At 38.3% G+C, this 21,699-nt stretch overlaps 3 protein-coding genes, 1 long non-coding RNA gene and 2 pseudogenes across 4 annotated transcripts in view; 3 read left to right on the top strand and 3 right to left on the bottom strand.

Annotated features, from left to right (window-relative positions):
- The first annotated feature begins 1,537 nt into the window (after nucleotides 1-1,537).
- LOC111328118 (uncharacterized) lies at nucleotides 1,538-5,149 on the top strand. The gene is made up of 3 exons (XM_088732026.1): nucleotides 1,538-1,932; nucleotides 2,667-2,916; nucleotides 5,028-5,149. Exons 1-2 carry the CDS (start codon nucleotides 1,722-1,724, stop codon nucleotides 2,873-2,875), a joined length of 420 nt encoding a protein of 139 aa, XP_088588152.1. The 5' UTR covers nucleotides 1,538-1,721; the 3' UTR covers nucleotides 2,876-2,916; nucleotides 5,028-5,149.
- Nucleotides 3,229-5,045, bottom strand: LOC148723314 (uncharacterized). The gene is made up of 2 exons (XM_088732025.1): nucleotides 4,594-5,045; nucleotides 3,229-4,498 (listed from the first exon to the last, which is right to left on the bottom strand). The coding sequence occupies exons 1-2, from the start codon at nucleotides 5,043-5,045 to the stop codon at nucleotides 4,195-4,197; spliced, it is 756 nt and encodes a 251-aa protein (XP_088588151.1). The 3' UTR covers nucleotides 3,229-4,194.
- Nucleotides 5,150-9,160: 4,011 nt separating the features above from the next.
- Nucleotides 9,161-10,750, top strand: LOC148723313 (uncharacterized; annotated as a pseudogene).
- A 2,746-nt stretch (nucleotides 10,751-13,496) lies between these two features.
- LOC148723312 (uncharacterized) lies at nucleotides 13,497-14,312 on the top strand. Its single transcript, XR_015991799.1, has 2 exons — nucleotides 13,497-13,740; nucleotides 14,103-14,312. It is a non-coding gene; the product is annotated as an uncharacterized LOC148723312 (long non-coding RNA).
- A 2,343-nt stretch (nucleotides 14,313-16,655) lies between these two features.
- LOC148723311 (uncharacterized) lies at nucleotides 16,656-20,054 on the bottom strand (annotated as a pseudogene).
- LOC111328113 (neuropeptide FF receptor 2-like) overlaps nucleotides 16,656-21,699 on the bottom strand; it is a 27,188-nt gene continuing 22,144 nt past the window's right edge. Inside the window, exon 3 of the mRNA XM_022932489.2 lies at nucleotides 16,656-21,699. This exon is cut by the window's right edge and continues 87 nt beyond it. Within this exon, the coding sequence (XP_022788224.2) occupies nucleotides 20,589-21,647 (1,059 nt within the window). The 5' untranslated portion in view covers nucleotides 21,648-21,699 and the 3' untranslated portion in view covers nucleotides 16,656-20,588.

The raw sequence follows: 21,699 nt of genomic DNA, 5'->3' as shown, positions 1-21,699 counted from the left end.
TGCATGTGCTTTCAGTTATCTCAAGATGAAGGTCGGGAATCGAAGCGACCATCATGAATCATTTCAAAACGATAGGACCTCATCTTGTTTTGAAGAAGAATTGTACACGGAATATGTAGAGATAACAACAGAACCGAAAAGGCGTTTTGTGACCTAGTATCTGTTTTTGTTTTGGTAAATACAAAACAAGAAAAAAACCTACTTTCCGAAATGTTTTTGGGCTTCAAGGATTACAACAGCCGCCTTTACTCTCTGTAGCTCCCAAATACCTGTGTACTATATTAATTTACATCATATGATTATTACTAAGGTTTCTAAGTAACACATTACATTAAAATGATACCACATTCTCCAGATTAAGTATCAAGTAACTTCTTTGATTATCTCTCTTTTTGTAAATGAAGGAGTATCACAGATATGAAAATAAATTCCGGAAATCCAATTCTTTTTTTTTTCTTTACGCCAGCATTATGGACTTAATATTATCTCGTTATCTCCATGTAAAACATTATAATACAAAAGGGTTAAGTTTCAAAAGAAACTGTGGTGGTTTCGAGGTTAGCCTTTCGTCAGAGCGATTGGCCGAATTTCACTGAGAAAGGAGCTGTTGAAAAGAGAGGATGCACATTGACGGCTATCGGAGTTTACTAAATTGAATGATTTTTATTTCCTCATATTAAAAGGAAATAGGGCATAACGATGAAACATCCCGCTTGCCAAACATTGGAAAATACTGATTTCCTTAGTTTTGGCGCCTTCAGGAAAATAGGTTGACACATGTTTAAAGCAACAATGGAAGGGGAGAAATGAAATGCGGATGTTACTCAGTCTTGTCGAAAAAAGAAATAAAATAAATGGTAATTTATCTCTTTCCAAGCACTGCTTATATGTTGAATGAAAAGAATTTTGCACAGTTCAAATCATTTAAAAATGTCGCAGTTTTACAGCGCTGATACAAAACAAAACGTGGGAGGACTGTTGGTTTTGACATAACCGCAGTTAGACTCATATATAGGGAGCCAAGGTTTTGTTATACTCACGTACTGTTTTCTTAAGGTAAGACCTTACGTCAGCTAGAATGACTTGTTTATAATTTGGAATTTTTAATTGAATTCATCCAAACCGTGATGCAACTGTACCTTAAAAACGAGAAAAGGAAACAATACAATACACATTTTTTCAAAAGATGAGAAATTTTATCGAAGACTGAGAAAATTCGTAAGAAGAAAAAAAAAGTGCTAATTGTCATAAAAAGTATTGGCAATCTGGCTTCCACGTGTAAACTCGAAGAAACCATCATAAAGTCAAAATGAGCAACGTGGTTAATCAAAGACGTGGTTCTTTTAACGAGCTGCGAGACTTTGAACTTGTTTACATTGCTCTTATTAGTTTCCTTCACACGTTGGGGTAACGCAAACTTTCCTTAACTCAGGTCGTGGGTTTGTTTTAACAGCTCTTTCCTTAACCGTCAATTTTTTTGACGTTAGGATTTGGCAAAAGCTGACAATTTATAATTTCCAAACTAAATCGATGTAACAACCTTACAGCTGATAATCTACAGCCAATAGCTTTTGTTGAGATTAAATTTGACCTGCAACTCAACGCTGAGTTCTTTTTAGATTTATTCATATATCAAGGAACAAAGAAATTTTAAACAACGCAGAAAACAAAAATAATTATTTCCACGAGTGTGCCGGATGTGAAATACACTACATAAATGGATGATTCCAGAAAGAAGTTACAGTAATTTCGACCATAACAGCCTCATCTCCCCCACAATGGGATCTACATCTTCGTTGGCGCTTTTTCTCATCGTTTCCCTGCTGTTTAGCGCCTATTGTCTGCCTGTTGAAAACGAGAACGACCAATTACAAGGAGATTCTAGTAATCGAGGACAAAGAGCTGTAGCTGAAAGGGAATCCGTTTTCGAAGGTGGGGACTAATTTTTTACAAATTGCGCTGACTATCAAAAAAAATTTTTCTTTGTCTGTGATAGGGATAGCAAGTAAAAAAAAGAAATGTATTAAAACTTAAATGTATGTAAATGAATCCTGTCTGGCTTTTCAAAAACTGCAAAGAAGTGTCTTTTTTCTTATAAACAACATCGAGCCCGTAAGTTGTATCAGTTGAAATTGATGCTTACAGTAGCTACAGTTTCCATAGCTTTTGGAAGTTCTTCTCTAAAGTAGCCCTTCCTCTTTGCGGAGCCGGTAGTTTTTTTAAATGCGAGTTTCTCATTAACCACAGGATTCAGGCCATATTGGTTGACACGTTTCTAAGTTCTTTGTAATGATACGCTGAGGGTAGAAAGTGGATTGGGGATAATCTCCATTGTGGTTAAAAACAATTCTAGTTTAAAACACTCGCTTGGTCAAATCAGGATAGAAATTATTTTATACGCATAGTAAAATCCCGATTTATTTCTTGAAACCTTTATGATAAATATTGTCCCTTGTCGATAACTTGTATTCCTAATTTATTAGCTGGATCTATGAGAGTTCCAATTAGCCCTTTAGCAAATTTATCGACTTTAGCCCTAATTTCTTCAGCTCGTCCCTGAAGAGTTCATACACTCATGCCAATTCTTGTAATCATAGTTTAAATTTTTCGTAAAATCCCATTGCCCAAGGTGAAACTGCTTATAAATATCCTGAATTCTTTTATAGATCCACTCGTAAAACCGATCAAAGATCGTTCGCTTGTCCCTCGCTTCCCTCCATGTGCTAGATATGGCTGTGGTAAGCGGGCTCTACACATTGGTAAAGATGCAGACCCCTATAGTTCCTTGGAAACCAAGATTCGTCAATTGCAGCGTAAAAGGGAAGGAGGCATTTTCCCTCCCTGCTCGCGATATGGCTGTGGAAAGCGGAAATAGAACTTCTAAATGTTATTCAATCAAGTAAATTAATTCAAAAGGTTTGTCAGTTACATATATTTCTCTTTCTGACAATAATTAACAATAATTGCTGATTGCTCTGCAGTACCAAACATTTAGCTTGGTACGGGGCAAGTATTTCAAGTATTTATTTACACTGCAGTATTTCAACAATTGAGACTCGATGTAACAACCATCTTTAAAAGACTACCACGCGATTTACATCAACATAGAGGCTATCCGAGGAGAAAAATGTCGACAAATAAATGCAGGGGTTCTTACAAGGAAAACTTTGCTTCCAACTGTGTTTCGCATCCTCAAGCTAGAAATCCAAGAAAAACAAATATAGACTAGCACTAAAAGCATTGTCCAAAAAGTAACATCAAGTCGTTCATCGGTATCTAGCGCTACAAGTTATTCCGCACAGTGTCCTTACATGCAAATCGACCGTAACGCTGTGACAATCGACACCTTATTTAGGAAACAGCCATTATATACCGCAAGGGGAATGATTTTGGTGGGATCACATGGTATTCAGGGGGAACGGAGGGGTGTATCAGTCGTTGCAAACAGAGTATAAGGGGATTGGGGCTATAGAAATTTGACTGCCAATTAACTTCAAATGAGAGAGGAGGAAAGTCACATAGCCTTATGGGATATCAGGTAATTATTATCGTGACAAAACCATAATCCTCTGTCTCCTCCCCCCAGGCGATAGATAATGGCCAGTCACTTAGAAGAGCGTGCGAGGATATTAAAATTACGAGGCACTAGCTTGCCACATTTTCTCCTCTTTAATTTAATCGTTTGCTCTCTATTTATCAGTGATACCTTTTTTGCTAATGTATCTCTAACTGTTTTCGCGCTCTCGAATAGCCCTTATTCCAGTTCCGCGCGCGCAGTTTAGTTGGACAGCAGAATCTTATGGTTGCGTACGCGAAAGCGAGGCTATCGGGTCAAGCTTCCCTGAAAAGTACTAGCAGGAGTGTAGAAAATATTACATCGCTGTTAAAGTTTAGGTGAAACATAATGGTTAGACACTGTATAGCCTTTGGCTGTACGAGCCGGAGTTCAAAAGAAGATTGTCGCGGCCTCGCATGGAGTTCCTTGCCGCTTTCAAACAAAGATCTTCTCCAGAAATGGCTGGTAAATATCCGAAGGGAGAACACTCCTCTAAACAAAAATTCCTATCTGTGTAGCAAGCATTTTGAGCCTGAGTGCTTTGTAAAGTCCCTAGGAGGACAGCGAATGCGACTCAAACCGGACGCTATACCTACGAAGTTTATTTTCTCCGCTGAAAAGCCACGGAGGAAAATACCTTATGACCGACAAGCAACAACAACAACAACAAAGAAGAGTAGTGGGACTGCGAGATGTCTCAATGTGAGTAAGGATACGACTGTTGACATTAATGTCATTGATGAGCAACTGAAGAGCATCAAAAACACAGATCCAATCTTTTTCAAAGATCCACTGGAATCCACAGAATCAGGAAGACCACTACTTGTAACAGCTGCGGTGGTACTAGTAGTTTTGCTCGCTTCGTTCACTTGTTTACATGCCAAGTGCTGCCACTTTTTAAGAAAATCGTCATCCCATCCGTTCTTGATGTAGCATATAACCCTATTTTATAGAAAAGGTACACAGACATCGCGATTCTGTAACGATTTATCATCAGGGTAAAAATACCAAGATTTAAATAAACATTATGAACTCACCTTTGAACTAGCACGGGTTTCGAGGCTGTCGATCCAGCACTTCCATCTTCGGCAGTTCCTTTACGATACGAAAGCCATTCCTTCAGCCTTTCCTTTGTAACATCACGAGGACACTTACCGCTTAATATTTTCACTGTCTCTTCGGCAGATAAAAATGATGATTTTGATAATAATTCAACATTTTCGACGCTCATGCTAAATTCGACTTCACAACTTCTGTAATCTTCGAGAAAGCTTGACCCGATAGCCTCGCTTTCGTGTGCACTAATACAGGAAGCCGCTGTCCAACTACACCGCATACGCAGAACTGGAATAAGGGCCATTCCACACTCTTCTTGCCTGTAACCAACATGCAACAAGCAAGAGAATAATTCCGAGTTCGAATTTACGGAGGACTTCTCAATTAAAAATGAATTTGTTGTTGTTTTTTTTAGGTGAGAAGAATCCAACATAGGTGAGCTGATGGGAATTTGGCTCTAGGATACTGAACGTTTAAAACTCTAAAAATGAAATAGCCAAGCACCATTTTAATATATTAAAGTTAATGAGAATTGTATCTGATTGGTTTGTTTTGTTTCGGTTTTCGGAAGATCATTATAACCAAATTGGGAGGTCTCTGTTTGTTCTCAAGCCAGGGTTGTTACTTTATTCTCGGTAAACAGATGTGTTCCTGTTCATGTTCTGTCTATCACTTTATGATGAACTGGTTCATCTTCTGGTTCAACTTCGTTTATTAATGTACAACCCCACCGTATACCGCTGACCCTTCTTCTCACTACTACAATGTTTGTTGTAACCACCGCAGTAGCCAATCTACCCGAGGAAATTGTGCGTTTTTTTAATGCACATTATTAACACTAAACGCGGCCGAATGTAAAAGTGCCCTGTCTAAAATGCTCCTTTTCGCGTATCAAACGCCAAAGTGCGGGCTGTAAATGGCATTTGCCGCCCTGATTCTGATTGCCTGCAGAGATGTCAAAAACTTCGCTCGGCCGATGAGATCCTGAGGACACCATTTCAATGCCAGAGTTGGCGCGAAGTTTGTACTTGCTCGACACTTGCTTACTTCGTAGTTTTGTATTGAACGTTTTAACGTTTGAATATTTTATTTCAAAATGGAAGAAGTCCCAAAGTTTCAGCTTTTTTCCAGTCAAAACTCGGCCTTAGACAACGAGCAACTGGATGAAATTCAGCAAAAGGCTCAAGCGAAAACCCCCAAGAGAGCAACTGAGTGGGGTGTAAAAAAATTGAGAAATGGTGTGAGAAAAGAAAAATTACAGTGGATCTCAAAACAGTAAGTCCAACCGACTTGAGCGAATTTCCGCGAAAGTTCTTCGCTGAAGTGAAAACAGAGAAAGACCAAGCATGGACTCCAAGTGCATTGACTGCAAGAGGTCAAATTTTCAGCTTGGCCATGAATGTACCAAATAAATAACCTCTTGCGTGACAGCCGTTCAATCGTTGCGTTACGACAACATTCTTATTTCAATCTATCTCCAAAGTTGAAATCGCACCCTCAGGTGAGTTAAAGTTCCTCTCTGAAATCCGAGAGGTACGCTAATAGCTTATTAACGAGAAAGCGTAAAAAGGAGGAATAGCTCAATTGCCGATGCCTATACATGTATATCGATTGACAGCTGGTACAAAGGATCACAAATTAATGCAAGAAAAAAAGCTCTACAAAGCTCTATCTGTGTACGATAATTTCATTGAAAATCCCTTTTCTGTTTAATCTTATCTAAAAAATTCAATTTGTTTCTTTGGGAGACGAGTCAAAGAATTTCCGAGGGTTGTAAGGAAGAGCCCGGCCAGCGCTGAAAAGAATTAAAAGGTTGGAGATTTTCAGGAAATTTTACAAGTACGTCACTGTTCAGAACAATGCAGCTACTGAACTGGATGGGAAAAAGTGAGATAAAGATTCTGCACGATAATTCTGATAACCGAAATCGCTGGCTCACCTGCAACTGATTACATCTTGAAAGTGATTGATAGCAACTTTCTTTTCAAGCTTCTAAATCAGCCAATAATTTAAAAATTCACATTTTTTTTTGAACGCTGAGCTTGTAAAAGCATAAACCAAAAGTTTAGTTTAGTTTGTTAGATTCGCCCACAGACTGGGACACCGCAACGCTTGCGCCAATTACTGCGGGCCCAGTAAACCCACCCATCCCACCCCAGGGGAGGACATCCACCACACAATAATCTCGTGCGTGGGAATTAACGTCTCCTACCCCAACCCTGTAAGAGGCGGGACCTCCATTTATTCGTCCCTATCCGAGAAGAATGCCTAACCATTTTTTTTATGTTATAGAAAGGTAGCAAAATTCTTCTCAATTATTCTTAGACCTTGAGTGTTGGTTCGGCCGGGACTCGAACCCTCGACCTCCCGCACAACAGTCCAGCGCTCTATCCATTGGGCTAACTCGGCGGCGGGAAGGGGAAAGGGAAGTTTAAGGACCAAATTAACATTGAAAGGGTAGATTCGTATCCAAGCGCCGACTTAACAATTCTGCGAGGGTCCGCCGAATATGAGATGATTAACAACCTACGGGTGCTTTGAATTTACCTCCATTAGGAATGTTAAGCCACTGTGAGTAAAGAAAAGTGAAACAATTAACCTAAGCTTGTCTTAGCCCGAGCCGCCAGCTACGGGTAACAGTGCCAAAAAAATATTTATGCCTGGGAAAGTAAACTCCGTTACCATTGATATCACTTTGGTGGGAAGGAACGGTCTGAGCAATTCCACGAGAACTGAATTTCAATTAGATTTTAGACTTTTTGTTATTCTATCCATTAGCGTCGGAAAAAATGATAGATTCTGAAACATTGATAACCGTGATAGACATTGGTAACCATGATAGACATTGATAACCATGATAGACATTGATAACCATGATAGACATTGGTAACCATGATAGACATTGGTAACCATGATATACATTGGTAACCATGATAGACATTGGTAACCATGATAGACATTGGTAACCATGATAGACATTGGTAACCATGATAGACATTGGTAACCATGATAGACATTGGTAACCATGATAGACATTGGTAACCATGATAGACATTGGTAACCATGATAGACACTGCAGAACCGGAAATCTTGAAGCCAGAGTTTAAACAAAAGTTGGAACTGTTGAAAAAGTTTCTCTTACCAAGGTAAACTATAAATAATATGTAAGTAACTGTCTCAAGCCAAATACTATTCTCGAGTCTGGGGAAAGAACTGGATTCACCGTGTCTTAAGGAGATCCCAGTTTATCTCGGCGGCGTTCATTATCGTTTTGCATCGGGAGCTGAAGAAGAGGAACAGACCTTAAAAGTCATGCATTTCCATCGACTTTTATCGACTGCTAGGATAAAAATATCTAGGATGCAATAAGGCGGCGCTACTCTAAAAGCTGTTCAGGATATTAAGAAGGGCCCGACTGTAATCCTCTAAGAAATAAAAATAATTGAAAACATTTACAGAACAGTTTGACCAAGTGAGGAATTAGAAAAGCAGATCTTACTGTTACTAATTAAATAGCTAACCACTTCATGGACTGTCTGAATTCTTTTGCGACATAATTGTTAGGGTAAATGCGAGGTAAAGTAAGGACATAGAGGCTTTAACTTCTTGTTAAAAAATGGTCAATCTGAGAACACAGCCTTCAAACGATGCGGACTCTCCAAATCTCCAAATTTGCCGTTCAACTGCTCTTCTAGATAATTGAAAAGTTTCATAGCGAATAGGTTTAGGCAATGGATAACTAAGGCGACGATCCAGATGACGAGAATGAAGTACCGGAACAGTGGGTAAACCACTGGCGTAAAATAACCAATTGATATTTTACCAGATGATATTCCACAACCACGCAGAGAACACGGTATGATGCTTGCAAAATTAAAACAAAAAATTAAACTTAAAACATGTCGCACCTCACTAAGTTTATTATTGGTCTCAAAAAGACATTCATTATGGGTAATTAAGCTTGAGTAGGCAAGATATTGCTCCTTTTCAAAACAGTAAGACAAAGATACGACACGATATGATGCTTGCAAAATTAAAAAAAAAAGGAAACTCAAAACATGTGGCATCTCAATTAGTTTCTTATTGGTCTCAGAAAAGACGTTCATTAAGGGTAATTAAGCTTGAATACGCAGGATATTGCTCCTTTTCAAAACACAAAGACAAAGGTACGACAATTTTGTCGCCAACTCTCTTAAAATAGCCATGTTTCAACTCTTGACGATAAAAACTTACGACAAAACGTTGCTTGATAACATTGTAAAATTAAAAATGATAAATAGCTATAGAAAGCTAAAATCGACGACGTTTCGACGTTAACATAACGTCATTATCAAGTAAAGAATGTATAAAAATAAATTCTATAAATACTAAAAACGAACAATGAGAGAAAATAATTTGCGGGTTAAATAAAAAGTTTAGCACGAATGGAGTCCGTTTGCACGTTCAGATTCGGTTTGAATTTCTTAATATAAAGCATTTCAAACACTAAAGAATCAAATTTGCTTTGACACTTTCTGATAATCTTAAAATGACCATCATTCAAACGATCCCTCCTACCATGCGCTTCATGGAAATGCTTGCCAATTGCCGAATTTTTGTGTTCAGCGAAGCTGAAGATAAGCTGAATCCACTTTCCATAAACGAGTACACAATTACCGATGCTTTTGATTTTGCTAATGAAATTCGTAACCTCTCTGTTAATGAAGATGATATTCTGGTCTCTTATGATGTTACAGCTCTCTTCACCAATGTGCCGTTGGATGAGACTATTAACATCTTAGTCAACAAAGCCTCCGCGGATGACTGGTTTAATAAAGCTCATGGACTTAACCTCCAAAAAGATGAGCTTGTTAGGTTGCTAGAACAACCAATCAACTTTTTCAGTTTGATGGTCAGTTGTATTAGCAAACGGATGGAGTAGCTACGGGCTCCCCCCCTTGGCCCTCTAATGGCGAACGTCTTCATGTGGCACCTCGAAGAGAAACTCACACACGATGGCTTGATGCCTCATTTGTACAGAAGATACTTTCATGATACTCTTGTAAGAATGTGAAATACTGATGCTGCCACTAAGTTTCTTACTACCCTGAATGGCCTACATCCCAGTTTACTGTTCACGATGGAGCTTCCTGTTGATGATGGATTCCTTTCATCAGCATTGATATCATCAAGAATGGAACAAAAGTTGAAACTCGAGTCTATGGAAAGCCAACTAATTTTGGCTTGCTTTTACATTTCCACAGTCATACTGACAAACGCTATAAAGACTCTTTATTAAAGACAATTTTACATCGCGCTTATGCGCTATCCTCCACAATAGAGGCTTTTAATAAAGAATGCGCCAAATTGCGCTCCATTTTTAGCCGTCTTGATTACCCTTGTAGTCTTATAGATTCTGTTATTTCCAATTTTGTTTCTCGCAAATCTTCTGTAGGCACAGCGGAGAGAACTTCTGACGAGAGCAACATAGTCAGAATTAATCTACCATTCAAAGATCAGGTTTCAGCTAATTCTGTTCGGAGACAGCTGTGTGATCTCAGTAATAAGATTGGCCTCGTTTTGCAGCCAGTTTTTGTAAGCAAGAAATTAGAACAAGACGTAAAACCTAAAGAATCCAAGCCATCAATTGTTAATCAGCGATGCGTTGTTTATCACTTTGTATGTGATCTGTGCGATGTAGATTATGTTGGCTATACGGCCCGACACCTTTTTCAACGTGTCGCTGAACACAAAAATTCGGCAATTGGCAAGCATTTCCATGAAGCGCATGGTAGGAGGGATCGTTTGAATAATAGTCATTTTAAGATTATCAGAAAGTGTCAAAGCAAATTTGATTCTTTAGTGTTTGAAATGCTTTATATTAAGAAATTCAAACCTAATCTGAACGTGCAAACGGACTCCATTCGTGCTAAACTTTTTGTTTAACCTGCAAATTATTTTCTCCTATTGTTCGTTTTTAGTATTTATAGAACTTATTTTTATACATTCTTGACTTGATAATGACGTTATGTTAACGTCGAAACGTCGTCGATTTTAGCTCTATATAGCTTTTAATCATTTTTAAATTTTACAATGTTATCAAGCAACGTTTTGTCGCAATTTTTTATCGTCAAATGTTATTCCAAGTCACTTCTTCTATGTTTCAACGTCCCTCCGCATTTTAGCTTTTTCCTCGTGGCCTCCTTCCCAAACGGAAACCTTTAAATCAAAAATTGCATAATTATTGAGCGGTACAAATATCAAAGGTACGACAATTTTGTCGCCAACTCTCTTAAAATAGCCATGTTTGAACTTTCTTCCACGTTCTAGCTTTTTCCTATTGGCCTCCTTCCTAAACGGGAAACTTTAATCAAAATCTGCATAATTATTGAGTGGTACACGTACGCCTCCTTAGTAAAAAAGTACTGAAGCGCATTTACGAAATTCTAATTATCATCATTTGACAGATCTCACGTATTCTTACAGCTACCTGCAATTTTATTGGCAAGTACCTCGCCCTCATCGCTGTATTTGTCCCGCCCTAATATCTTTGTTCCTTTTTGTGTGCTATTTATGATGGTCACTTTACAATTGATTAGTTCTTCAGTCAAAGTCCATCAATTGCCTATGGGGAAGGCAGGTGATCGCCAAGAAATCCTAATTCAAAATCGAAGTTCTGCCTTGTTGACCGACGACAAGAGTGGATTTTTAATAAGATATCTGACGTCGTTGAAATTAAAAATGAATACACGTTTTTATCATATGACCCGATCGGTCCCGAGCTCGCTTTCCAAGAAAATATATATAAAAAAAGGGTTGCATACGATGGGGCGAGTAGGGCCGAAAAAGCTGTACGGCTTTGTATCCGGTCCCGCGACATGAAAAATGGAAGCAAAAGAAGAGCAGCGGTCATAATCATTATCATGTTAAAATGTATATCGACTGAGATGGGTCCGGAAGACGGTAGAATATTTGGTTCCCGGTGATGACACACGTTATACTTGGTCTGTACATGTACATTATGACCTCGAGCTGAATATTTTCTCGTCCGGTTCTCCCACTCAGTCAATAAGTACATGATATTTCACTCATTTCTTCCACCTGCACTTGAATTTCAATGATTTACGCTAAGTAGATGATATTCCACTTTTAATTGGAACATCATGTACTTAAACTGTCGGCTCGCTAATGTTGCATTTCTCTCCTACATTTGAATCTAATGATTTAGGATAATTTAACAAAGCAAAAGCATACTGTCTTATTTAACAGGTAAAATTGTGCGCGGGACTTTAATCATTTGCAGTTCTCAAGGTGAAATAATAGAGTTGTTTGCTTCTACTTTCTCCTCTTCTTCGACCTCTTCAGTTTTTTTTCTATTTTTTGCCTGGGGACTCTTCTCAATGACGTAAGGCTTTGTTATAACTTTAACACTCAACACTAACGGAGGAACTTGACTTATCATTGAACGAGACCATAACAAGACCCTCCAACTGTGTTACCACATCGTTGCAGTTTTTATTTCATCACTATGAACTACCTGGAAGCACGTAGCCAAGTCCTGGCTTTAGATATTTCCTGAATGTTGTAAGCTTGAGAAATTGAAAAAAATAGTTACGTTTGTTTGAAATGTCGAATGTCTCGAAAAATCGAGAGTTCGATAAATCGGCGTGGAAACTAAATTGTTAAACCCATGCAAATCTAGGGGAAAGTACTTGTTTGAAGAATCCGGAACGCGTTTTAAAACCTAGCCTAATTAAAAATCTAAACTCGGCAGCGCAGGATTTGGACAATTGGACGCAACTTCTTAGACATCCATCGCTTGTGAGTGTAAAAGGCTTAAAGAAACGGTAATAAAAAAAATTGGTAAATGATAAATGTGCACTTTTGTACAGAACTCTTTATAGTTTACCATTTGCTTTCTGTGGTAGTTGTAATAGCTGCGACATTTAAAATTCAGCTGTTTTTTTAACCCCAATGTGACTTTCATAATTGCTTTGAAACAGAAGACAAATGCCTCCAACTTGACTGGATGGCACGTTTTCTACTGTTTCGTGAAAAAGGTTTTGAAACAGTAAATTTACAGGCTGTACCCATAAAAGCATATTTTCTTAGTTTATGTACAAGTCTCCCAAACACACACACACACGCAAAATATAAGGACATTATTTAAAACGCGCTTAAAATAAATATGCCAGTACGCATATTCACTAATTTTCTGAGCACTAGTCGTTCCGAAAGATTCCATAGTGAACAACAGGTGTAATTGCTCAGGCTAACCACACGCTGAATTCACTTATGAAATAGAATTTTCATATTAACATATATTTACTACCGATAGTAAACACCATAAAAGCGATAAGGCCATTGTCCATTGCTGTAGCTCAAAAGCAGACCATATTTGTTGCTTTCCTTCGAGATCAAATATTTTTTTCACTTTAGAATAGAAACCAAGAAACCAAGACTACTAAAATTTAATCAAAGTACTTTTTTCATCTTGCGTGCCGCCAGCGGACTAAGCTGTTGCATGCTAAGTTTAAATTGCTAACAACAGCATCATGAACATCCAATCCTTTTTCTGCTCTGTATCAATTATATAGTTATTGGCCGAAAAATATTTCATTGGAACTAATTTAAGGGAGGACACGAAACCTATGTAACGATTATACACCAGCTTCAATCGAAGAAAACGAAGGCAATGGAGACATTGAAATGTTTTTACGCGATCGTTTTTTGTGGAGTGAGCGCGAATGTAATTAATAGTCCTTAGTTTCTCTTTCGTGACGTGACTCTCCATTAGTTATGTACCAGCTGGACATCCCTCTCACGGTTTACTGTTTTTTTCATGAATACGAAATTTTAGCTCGACCAATGGTTGGCGGCTGCCATCTATATAAACGTAGGAGCAATGGGATCCTCGAACAGTTTTCCCCTTACGTAGATTTTATCTTCATCTGTTAATTCGAGCCCCAGGATCTCCAGTTATAGTTATGACTGCCAAATTGATTGCGTCGATTCTATTTCTTATTCTTATCCTGGAAATGTTTCCAAACAGATCAGTGGCCATCGGCTCGGGACCAGATCGGGCATGTAAGCCTGGAAGTCCAGTGTGCAATCCGAAGATTTTGAAGGAAAATTTGGAGGATAAAAAGGTACATAGTCGTAACGCTATCCAAACTCCAGGGGATAGGACTCCTCTTCAATCGTTGTTATTTAAGGCTGATAAAAGAGTATTTGTTAGGTCACCCAAAAATTTTCTCAATCAATAAACTCGTTACGGTACAGTGACCAATCTTCAAGATTGACCAATAGAAACATTCCACGATGTCGTTTGCTTTGACTGTTAACTTTAGCAGAATCATCAAATGTCATCTTTTCGAGCAATAGTGCAATTTCCTTGCGTTGTTCCCTCATATTAAAAAGCCTCTTTGGAACTGTTTCCTCTTCTAATATTTTCCGATCCTTTTTGTTTTTGTTTTTTTTCTTTTTTGTTTTTTTTTTTTTCCTGTTATAGAGCTTTCAAGAGGATGTCTTCGGAAGAAACAAACGCCGAATATGTGATATTGCTCTGCGCATGGGCTGTGGTCAATCCGAACGTTGAAGAAGAAAATAAACAGCATCAATGAAAAAAACCGTTTTTTTTAAAGGAAAAAATGTTAACTCCTGTATTAATACATAATTTGAAGAGAATTATGTGTCAATTAAAGCTAAAACCTTACTTTGATCTTGGTCTCAATGGAATGAGTTGAATGTTAAAGAGGTGCTTTTCCGGAGCATAGTACGAGATAGGATATCTTATCTTGAATCACTGAGCGCTGTGCTAAAATAAGTCCTCACTGAAATGGAACTACACATCCTATCTATGAAGAATAAGGGGTTGCGTGGTGCTTGCATAATAGTCTGGTCCTTATATCCCTTTAGCAAGAGTGACGAAAACTAGCGTTTTCTACCCACGCGTTCACAATCATATCCATCAGGAATTTAGATAAACGTTTGCCCACAGTTCGTGAATGCGCTCTCAAATAAAAGTATATTATTCTAATAACCTCATGTCACAAAAAATGGTTTTCCCTTGCGTTGAAAAAATAACCTTCCTTTCTGATGTAAGAGAGAATTTCTTAAGTTATTCTTGCGCATCTGTAGTTCTCTCTTACTCTCTCTCTATTTGTCTTTCTTGAAATGAATGATTTAAATTTTTATTTGTCACGCGTGCGTTCACTTCTTCCGTTTTCATTAAAAATAATTTTTTTTATGTTTATTCAAAGGAGAGATATTCTCCAATTAATCAGGACTTTCCGCTTAGCGCAAACATAACCTTGAAAACAAAAATAAAAAGTTACTTTCTGAAAACTCTCCTCTCGGCAGAAGACCTTTAACACTTTAATGGGTACCAAATTTAGATGTTAACTTTTAATTTCCACATATCCTAATATTATACCTCACGTAAACCAATATAAGTGTGTTGCATACAATATTCAGCCGAGGCATTTCCATCCCGCGAAAGTAGAATATCAGTAATTCCTTTGCGTTTTTGTTAATTCAAGTCAAAAATCTACGTTATGTAGATGTTTTTTTTCCGCATGTCAAATTTCCTCTTCATTGGTATTAGTCAAAGTTGTATAACCTAAGGCTCTATTTAGGCTGCTAACAGATAACTTCTACATCTCCAATCATTCAAGTTAAAGTTTTCACTCTATCGTATGCAACAAGGTTATCTTGCTAATACAACTGTAGATGGCTAACATCACGACTTGTTATTTATTTAATTACTCGCTATATCCTGCCTTTATAATGTAATTATCACTTATTATGTATCATGCATAGACTAGCTGGACCCAGTGCAATAAAACCATCATGTTTTCTTAAAAACGAAGTGTTTTAAATGCTGATTTTTTTACAAGAATATATGCGATAGTCTTTCGGTTTTTCGGTTTGAGAATTCGATCAAACGGAGGTTGTTATTAGATTTACAGATAAAGCCTAAAAGGAAAGGTTAGACACAATAATCAAAAAGTATTTGCAAGACTGCTCTTCGCAAGCGCTGCAACGTCAATTTGCAGAACGAGTGGAACCCGACAGTAAAATTGCTATTACAAGAAATTGCGGGTTTTTGAGGAGAAAATGCGAACAAATGGTGGTTGTTACATAATAAGAACTTTCAAAATTATTTTCCCGACCTAGGAAAAACAACCTTTGTTGTTCTCACTCCCTCTATAAGAAGATAGGTAGAATCGATAAAATTGAAATGTAGTTTTTCAGAAGAATATGAATGACCTTTAATTTTCAACAAAATAGGCAATGTCCCCCAAAAGAGCAGAAACTCATACAACGTTTAAAGATAAAATTTAGGGAAGCATTTGTCACTAAAGACGCTTCTTTCATCCAAAACTTAATTCTTTTATCCAAAACTTCCTTTATCATACATGTTTTATGTATTCGGCACGTTCGAACCTACCTAAAACGTGCCGGCTGAGAAAAATTGTGGATGAAAGACAACTTAGAATTGAATTTATGCGCTGAGACAGTGACTTAATTCTGATAAAAAGCAGTTTGACCAAACACGAGGGTCAACCGTCGCTGTTAGGCTTAAAAATTTGACAGATTTTAATCGTAAGTCGTCAAAAAAAGTTAATCGTAAAAACATTTTTGGTGATAACAATTCTCTTACTAACCGAGCGGGAGGTCTGTATGGGAGAGCTTGACCGAGGTCGCCAGTACAGACCGAATGCTGTGAGGTCTGTACCAGCGACCGAGGTTAAGATTCTCCCATACAGACCGACCTAGCTCGGTTAATAAGATGTTTATTACATGACTGTGTCTTATATGCCAATTTTTTATGTTCCTTGTACCTTTTTTTTCTAGACCGGTCTGGATGCCGGTCTAGATGGGAAAATCTAGACCGCTTTCAATATTGATTTCAGCCAATCAAATTCGTGAATTCGGTAGTTCCCAATCCTTGTGAGACAGCCATATAATAATAGAACGATCTTAACTGTTAGCTGTAAATTGGCCAAAATTTTAGGCGTTAGCCGTAAAAGCTATTTTACCGGATGAAACCCTCAAACACTTCGTTAATAAAACGTTTTATTAGTAGCTTGGGATAAAAATCTATTTTTTTCAACTTTATGTCTAAACTATCGAAAACAATTTAAATTAAGCCCGAATATGCGATAGAAAGATAGCTATCAACACTTTAAAATAATATCAACGTGGTGTACTAGCTTTTTACTGCATGCAACATACTTTTACGCGCACAACAGCAGGAAACTCCAGCAGATCACGTGTTTTCGGAGACTTTTTTACTATTTCGATATTCTTCGTTACTGGGTTTCTGTTGTTTTGGAAATAATAATAATAATAATAATAATAATAATAATAATAATAATAATAACGATAATACCTTATAATACCTAACTTAGTTATCAACCCAGAGCTTTATTTATGTCGCAGATTAATAAATGTTCCGACAACAACGTGATAAACTTAGAGGATACATATTATAAGTTATTAACTCGATATTGGCTTTCCAGGAGCGTGGCAAAACTAGTGTATTGGGTGGTGTACATATCGATTATTTTTATCATGAGGAACAAACATCACCTGAAAGGAAACTAAGAGTCCTCCTAGATTTCAGCAGTTCAGCCAATAAAATATTTAACAATTATTCCACGAGCGCGCGTTGGATATGAGATGATAGATAGCCAACGAGGCGCGTAGCGCCGAGTTAGCTATAATCATCTCATATCCAACAAGCGCTCGTGGAATAATTGTTTTAATAAAAACGTTAAATTAAATTATTAAATTTTATTAAATCTTTAGCTCCCTTTTAATTTGAAGCTGACACGTACGCTTATCATATTTGTAGATTATGGTATATTGGCTGATACACCATAATGGCTCAGCCAATAAAAAGTCTTGAATTGCATTACCCAATGATCTTATATATAATATATAAACAGCCTGTATCCGTAATTGGATCCTCTTTTGTCATCCGCTAAGTTGACTTCGGTCGTGTATCTTTAATAGATCCTTAGTTGGGTTTCATATGGGGTTATAGGCTTCCCCTACCCTGTCACCTTGAAAATTAAGTTTCCCGGGAGACCACGTCTCAGATAACGTTAATCACATCTTCGATCGCCGTGTTGCCAGCATGGTTGTCCTGATAGTGTAGTGGTCATCACATCTGAGTAGTAACAGGGGGACGTGGGTTCAAATCCCGCTCAGGGAAAATTTTCTTTTCAAACATTTATTCTATTTAAGTATGATTATTTGGGGTGTACAGGGTCAGGGTTTCCCTTGTATGAATTTACATATATATAATTATAACGAACTGGTTCAAGACTTCAGGGGTAGTTCATCGTTTTATTACGACAGCTGTTTCGTATGGTCGAAAATGACCACACTCACCAGGTAATTTCAACGATAATTTCAATCAGTGAAAATTCGAGGTCGTCAATTATTTCAGTTTGAATTTGCATATTGAGAGGATCTTTTGTGAATAAATTCTTATACAAATTGGTTAAATGTTTTCAAGATCATTTTGTGAATTTCTGAGAACACCGTGCTCGTCAAAGAAAGATTCAAAACTATTCTTGTCGGCTGGTTTTTTCTCCAGACGGAAGAAATAGCGTGTTGGTTTCTCGCCTTCTTCGAACCATTGAGCTCATGAGCGGACTTTAGCTCCTTCGGCTTCTTTCGAGATTAGAGAGAACAATTGGCTTTCCAAATCGCTAATTACACCTGGGTTATTTGAGCGATTAGAATGTAAAGCGTTTTTAGCACGGGTTAATTGCTTAGTAATTAGGATTCTTTCCGCATTTGCTGTTCTCTGTTTACGAATACAGTATGAAATGTTTTGCGGATTTCAGTTTTTAGAGCATCCCACCATTCGCGAAGGGAGGCGAATTCGGAGATTTCAAGCTTAAAGTTGTTAATCGATTTTGACATAATGTTTTTAAATTCTACATCTGAGAGTAAAGAGCTGTTGAACTTCCAAATTCCAGGACCGTGGTTAGAAGGGTTAATCGTTAATTCAATTTTTACAAAGTCATGATCGGATAGTGCGTATACGCAGGGAAGAATATTACATTTTGTTGCTGGGGTTAAGCTTTTAGCGATGAGAAAGCGGTCAATTCTAGATGCCTGCGTATGGTCTTTGTTAGACCAGGTAAAAGTTACTTTGCGCGGGTTGTTTTTGCGCCAAATGTTTGTAAGTGAGAAATCAGCACAAAGGGATCGGAGAAGTTTTTTATCAGTCAATGGGATGGCGGAACAATTTAGTTTATCTAGGACATTGTCCACACAATTAAAGTCTCCCCCGATCACCAGATCCCCTTAGGGGAGAAAGTAATTGTGTACACGAGAGAAAAAGCTATTGCGGTCTTAGGTAGCATTGGGAGCGTAGATATTGACTAAATTAAGTTTAGAATGATAACATTCGATGAGTAAGCTCAATATTCTTCCGTCTGAGTCAGTCAAAAAACGAATAATTTTGCTTGAGAAGTTTAAAGAAAAAAGAATGGCAACGCAGGTGGACTTGCCAGTCTCAAAGGACCACAGACATTTGCCGCGCCAGAGTTTTTCGAATTCCCCTGCTACTTTTTGCAAGAAACGTGCGTTTCTTGTAAAAGAATGATATCACAATTCAAATGACCTAATTCTTGAATAATTTTCCTGCTTTTTCTGGAGGACCCGAGTCCTCCCACATTTAAAGATGTTATTTTGAGCCTACTCATTGAGATGAATTAAAAACTTAAAATCTATACCTCCTCTTGTATCTAACCCTATGTCTTCCATCGTCGGTTTCGCTGTCTGAATAATCGCGGCGGGAAGACCTGTCGCGATCATCCCAGCGGGGGTGCTCCCGATCGTCTCTATCTCTTCTTCGTTCATCCCGTTCGTCCCGTCGCTCGTCTCAACGCTCTTCTCTCTTTCCGTGGTCTCTTCTTTTCTCGTTTTCGTTTCCCCTTGTGCTCTCTCTATTTATGTATTCATCCTTCTTTTGTTGTTGTTGTCATTCCTGTAGTTGCCGTTGTTGCTCCTGCTGTTGTCGTTGCTGTTCCTGCTGTTGCCGTTGTTGTTGTTGTTGGTCTTGCTTTGATTTTTCCTCCTTTTCCCGTTATTTTTTCGCTCGTCTGGCTCTCTCTTCCCTCTCCTGCTTCTTTTCCTCCTCAGTTTTCGCTGAAGGTGGAGGTGGGGGGTCGATATTGGCACTAAATAAAACAAAAGGGCAGCTCGATAACTCGTGGTCGTTGGCCAAACAAACAGTGCACTTAGTCGGTTCACCACACTCTCGAACACGATGGCCAGGGCGCTCGCAGTTAAAACAGCGAACCGAAGAGCACCCCCTGGCCATATGGTCGTCGGCACCACAGTTTCTACAAGTCCTTGGTTGACTAGGGTACCATATCCGGATTATTTCACCGGCCACGCTGATGACAGATGGAATGGCACGGTTAATTGACATTCTGGCGGTTCTTACGCCGTTGTGGATGTGCTGCGCTATTTTATCCCGGCGTAAACTTAACACCTGGCCGTAGTGGCTCAAACGGCTGATTACAGCCGTATCGGGGAGCTCGACGGGCGCTTCATAAATTTTGACCAAATACCAACCGGTTCTCACAGTCGCCGAGAAAAACCTTTAACCCACAGATTTCCACGTGTGAAACATCGAGTGCAACCTCTTTTGCCGCGCGGTTTGTAAAAGAGACGATCCACGATCTGTTTGCAGTCTTCGTTTGGATGTAGATTATAGTATCTATATCTATTTCCACCATCCTAATTCACCTTTTCAGTCATTACTTTTCCTATAGAATGATATCCTATTCTCGTTTTAAAAGCAAAAGCGTGATTTTTGGACAAGGCATATTAACATACCATGGATATAGTTAATTGTTTTCTCTTCGTCATTTCTACTTTTTTACAATAGTCTTTGATTGCATCCCTTTACGGACAATTGCTCCATTACATGTAAATTCACTTGAAGATGAGTTTTGATATTTCATCTGCAGCCTTTGAAAGATGTTAGGCTTGCGTCATCCGTTTTGCGGCGAGAGGAACGATGATTACTTCGAACAGAATTGCGGTTATTATGGCCCAAGAAGGCTTTTTTCAAGCCTTGACGAAAATTATGATTAAAAATGAAATAAAGGAAGGGACTAATGCAGCCGTTTGAATAAGCGATGAAAATAACCCAGAAAAATAATAATTCTATATAGCAAGGAAGATTTTCTGGACGCCAATGAAAGATTGTAATGTATATTGATACGTTGACGGGAAGCCAGCAACAGATGAAGATGACTACAACTACTACCACCATTCTTAACACGCTCCGGTTGCGTCTAGCGACCCTTTTCTTGTCTTTGAGAGACTGGTTGCCTGGGAACTTTTGCCTTCGTAGAGTATTGATAATTATACTGTATACAATTACCAAAATGGCAGCAGGAAAGAAGAAAAAAATCGTTGATAGAAATAAAAAGTAGAACTTTGACGCTTTGACATGATCAGCGAATGGATACCAGTTGTACTTGCAGAACTTATCGTCGACAAGTTTATAGGCGTAAAAGTAGGGCAAGTGAAGCAATGCTCCCAAACACCAAGTCGCTGCCAAGGCCACCCTACGAACTCGTTTTCCACTCATGAGACCAGGTTTCATTGGGTACACCACGCCGTAAAATCGATCAACAGCAATGGCCACCAAGCTGAGAATGGATACGGCTGTTGACACATCTTGAATGAAATGGTCGATCTTGCAAAGTATTGAGCCCACCATGCCACCGATTAGCCATCTGCCAGGTACTGAATATAGCTCCAAAACGAGGCGAGGAAATACAAAAACAGCGAAGAGGATATCAGACGCTGACATGTTTACTATGAAATAATTTATGGTCGATCGCATGTTGCGGTTTTTGAAAATGACGAAAATAACAAGGGAGTTTCCAAACAGAGAACCGAATGCAATAAAACAATATGCAAATGTTTTCCATATTGTATCAGTTGATGAGTGGTCAGGTAAACCACAAACATCGGACGCGTTACTTGTAGTGTCGTTGGAAGACATTTTTGGCAACAAATAACCTCTTAATGTGAAGATTCTCGAAGAAGAATATCAG

This window comes from Stylophora pistillata, chromosome 9, assembly GCF_964205215.1.
Source record: "Stylophora pistillata chromosome 9, jaStyPist1.2, whole genome shotgun sequence".
Taxonomy (NCBI): domain Eukaryota; kingdom Metazoa; phylum Cnidaria; class Anthozoa; order Scleractinia; family Pocilloporidae; genus Stylophora; species Stylophora pistillata.
This window is presented reverse-complemented; position numbering and strand designations above follow the sequence as displayed.

Excerpts from the sequence above, each read along its gene's own strand:
- LOC111328118 (XM_088732026.1), top strand. The coding sequence starts at position 1,722 with ATGATTCCAGAAAGAAGTTACAGTAATTTCGACCATAACAGCCTCATC. Across the intron at positions 1,933-2,666 it reads AAGGGAATCCGTTTTCGAAG|ATCCACTCGTAAAACCGATC; the intron begins GTGGGGACTAAT and ends ATTCTTTTATAG.
- LOC148723314 (XM_088732025.1), bottom strand. The coding sequence starts at position 5,045 with ATGTTGGATTCTTCTCACCTAAAAAAAACAACAACAAATTCATTTTTA. Across the intron at positions 4,499-4,593 it reads AAACCCGTGCTAGTTCAAAG|GGTTATATGCTACATCAAGA; the intron begins GTGAGTTCATAA and ends TCTATAAAATAG.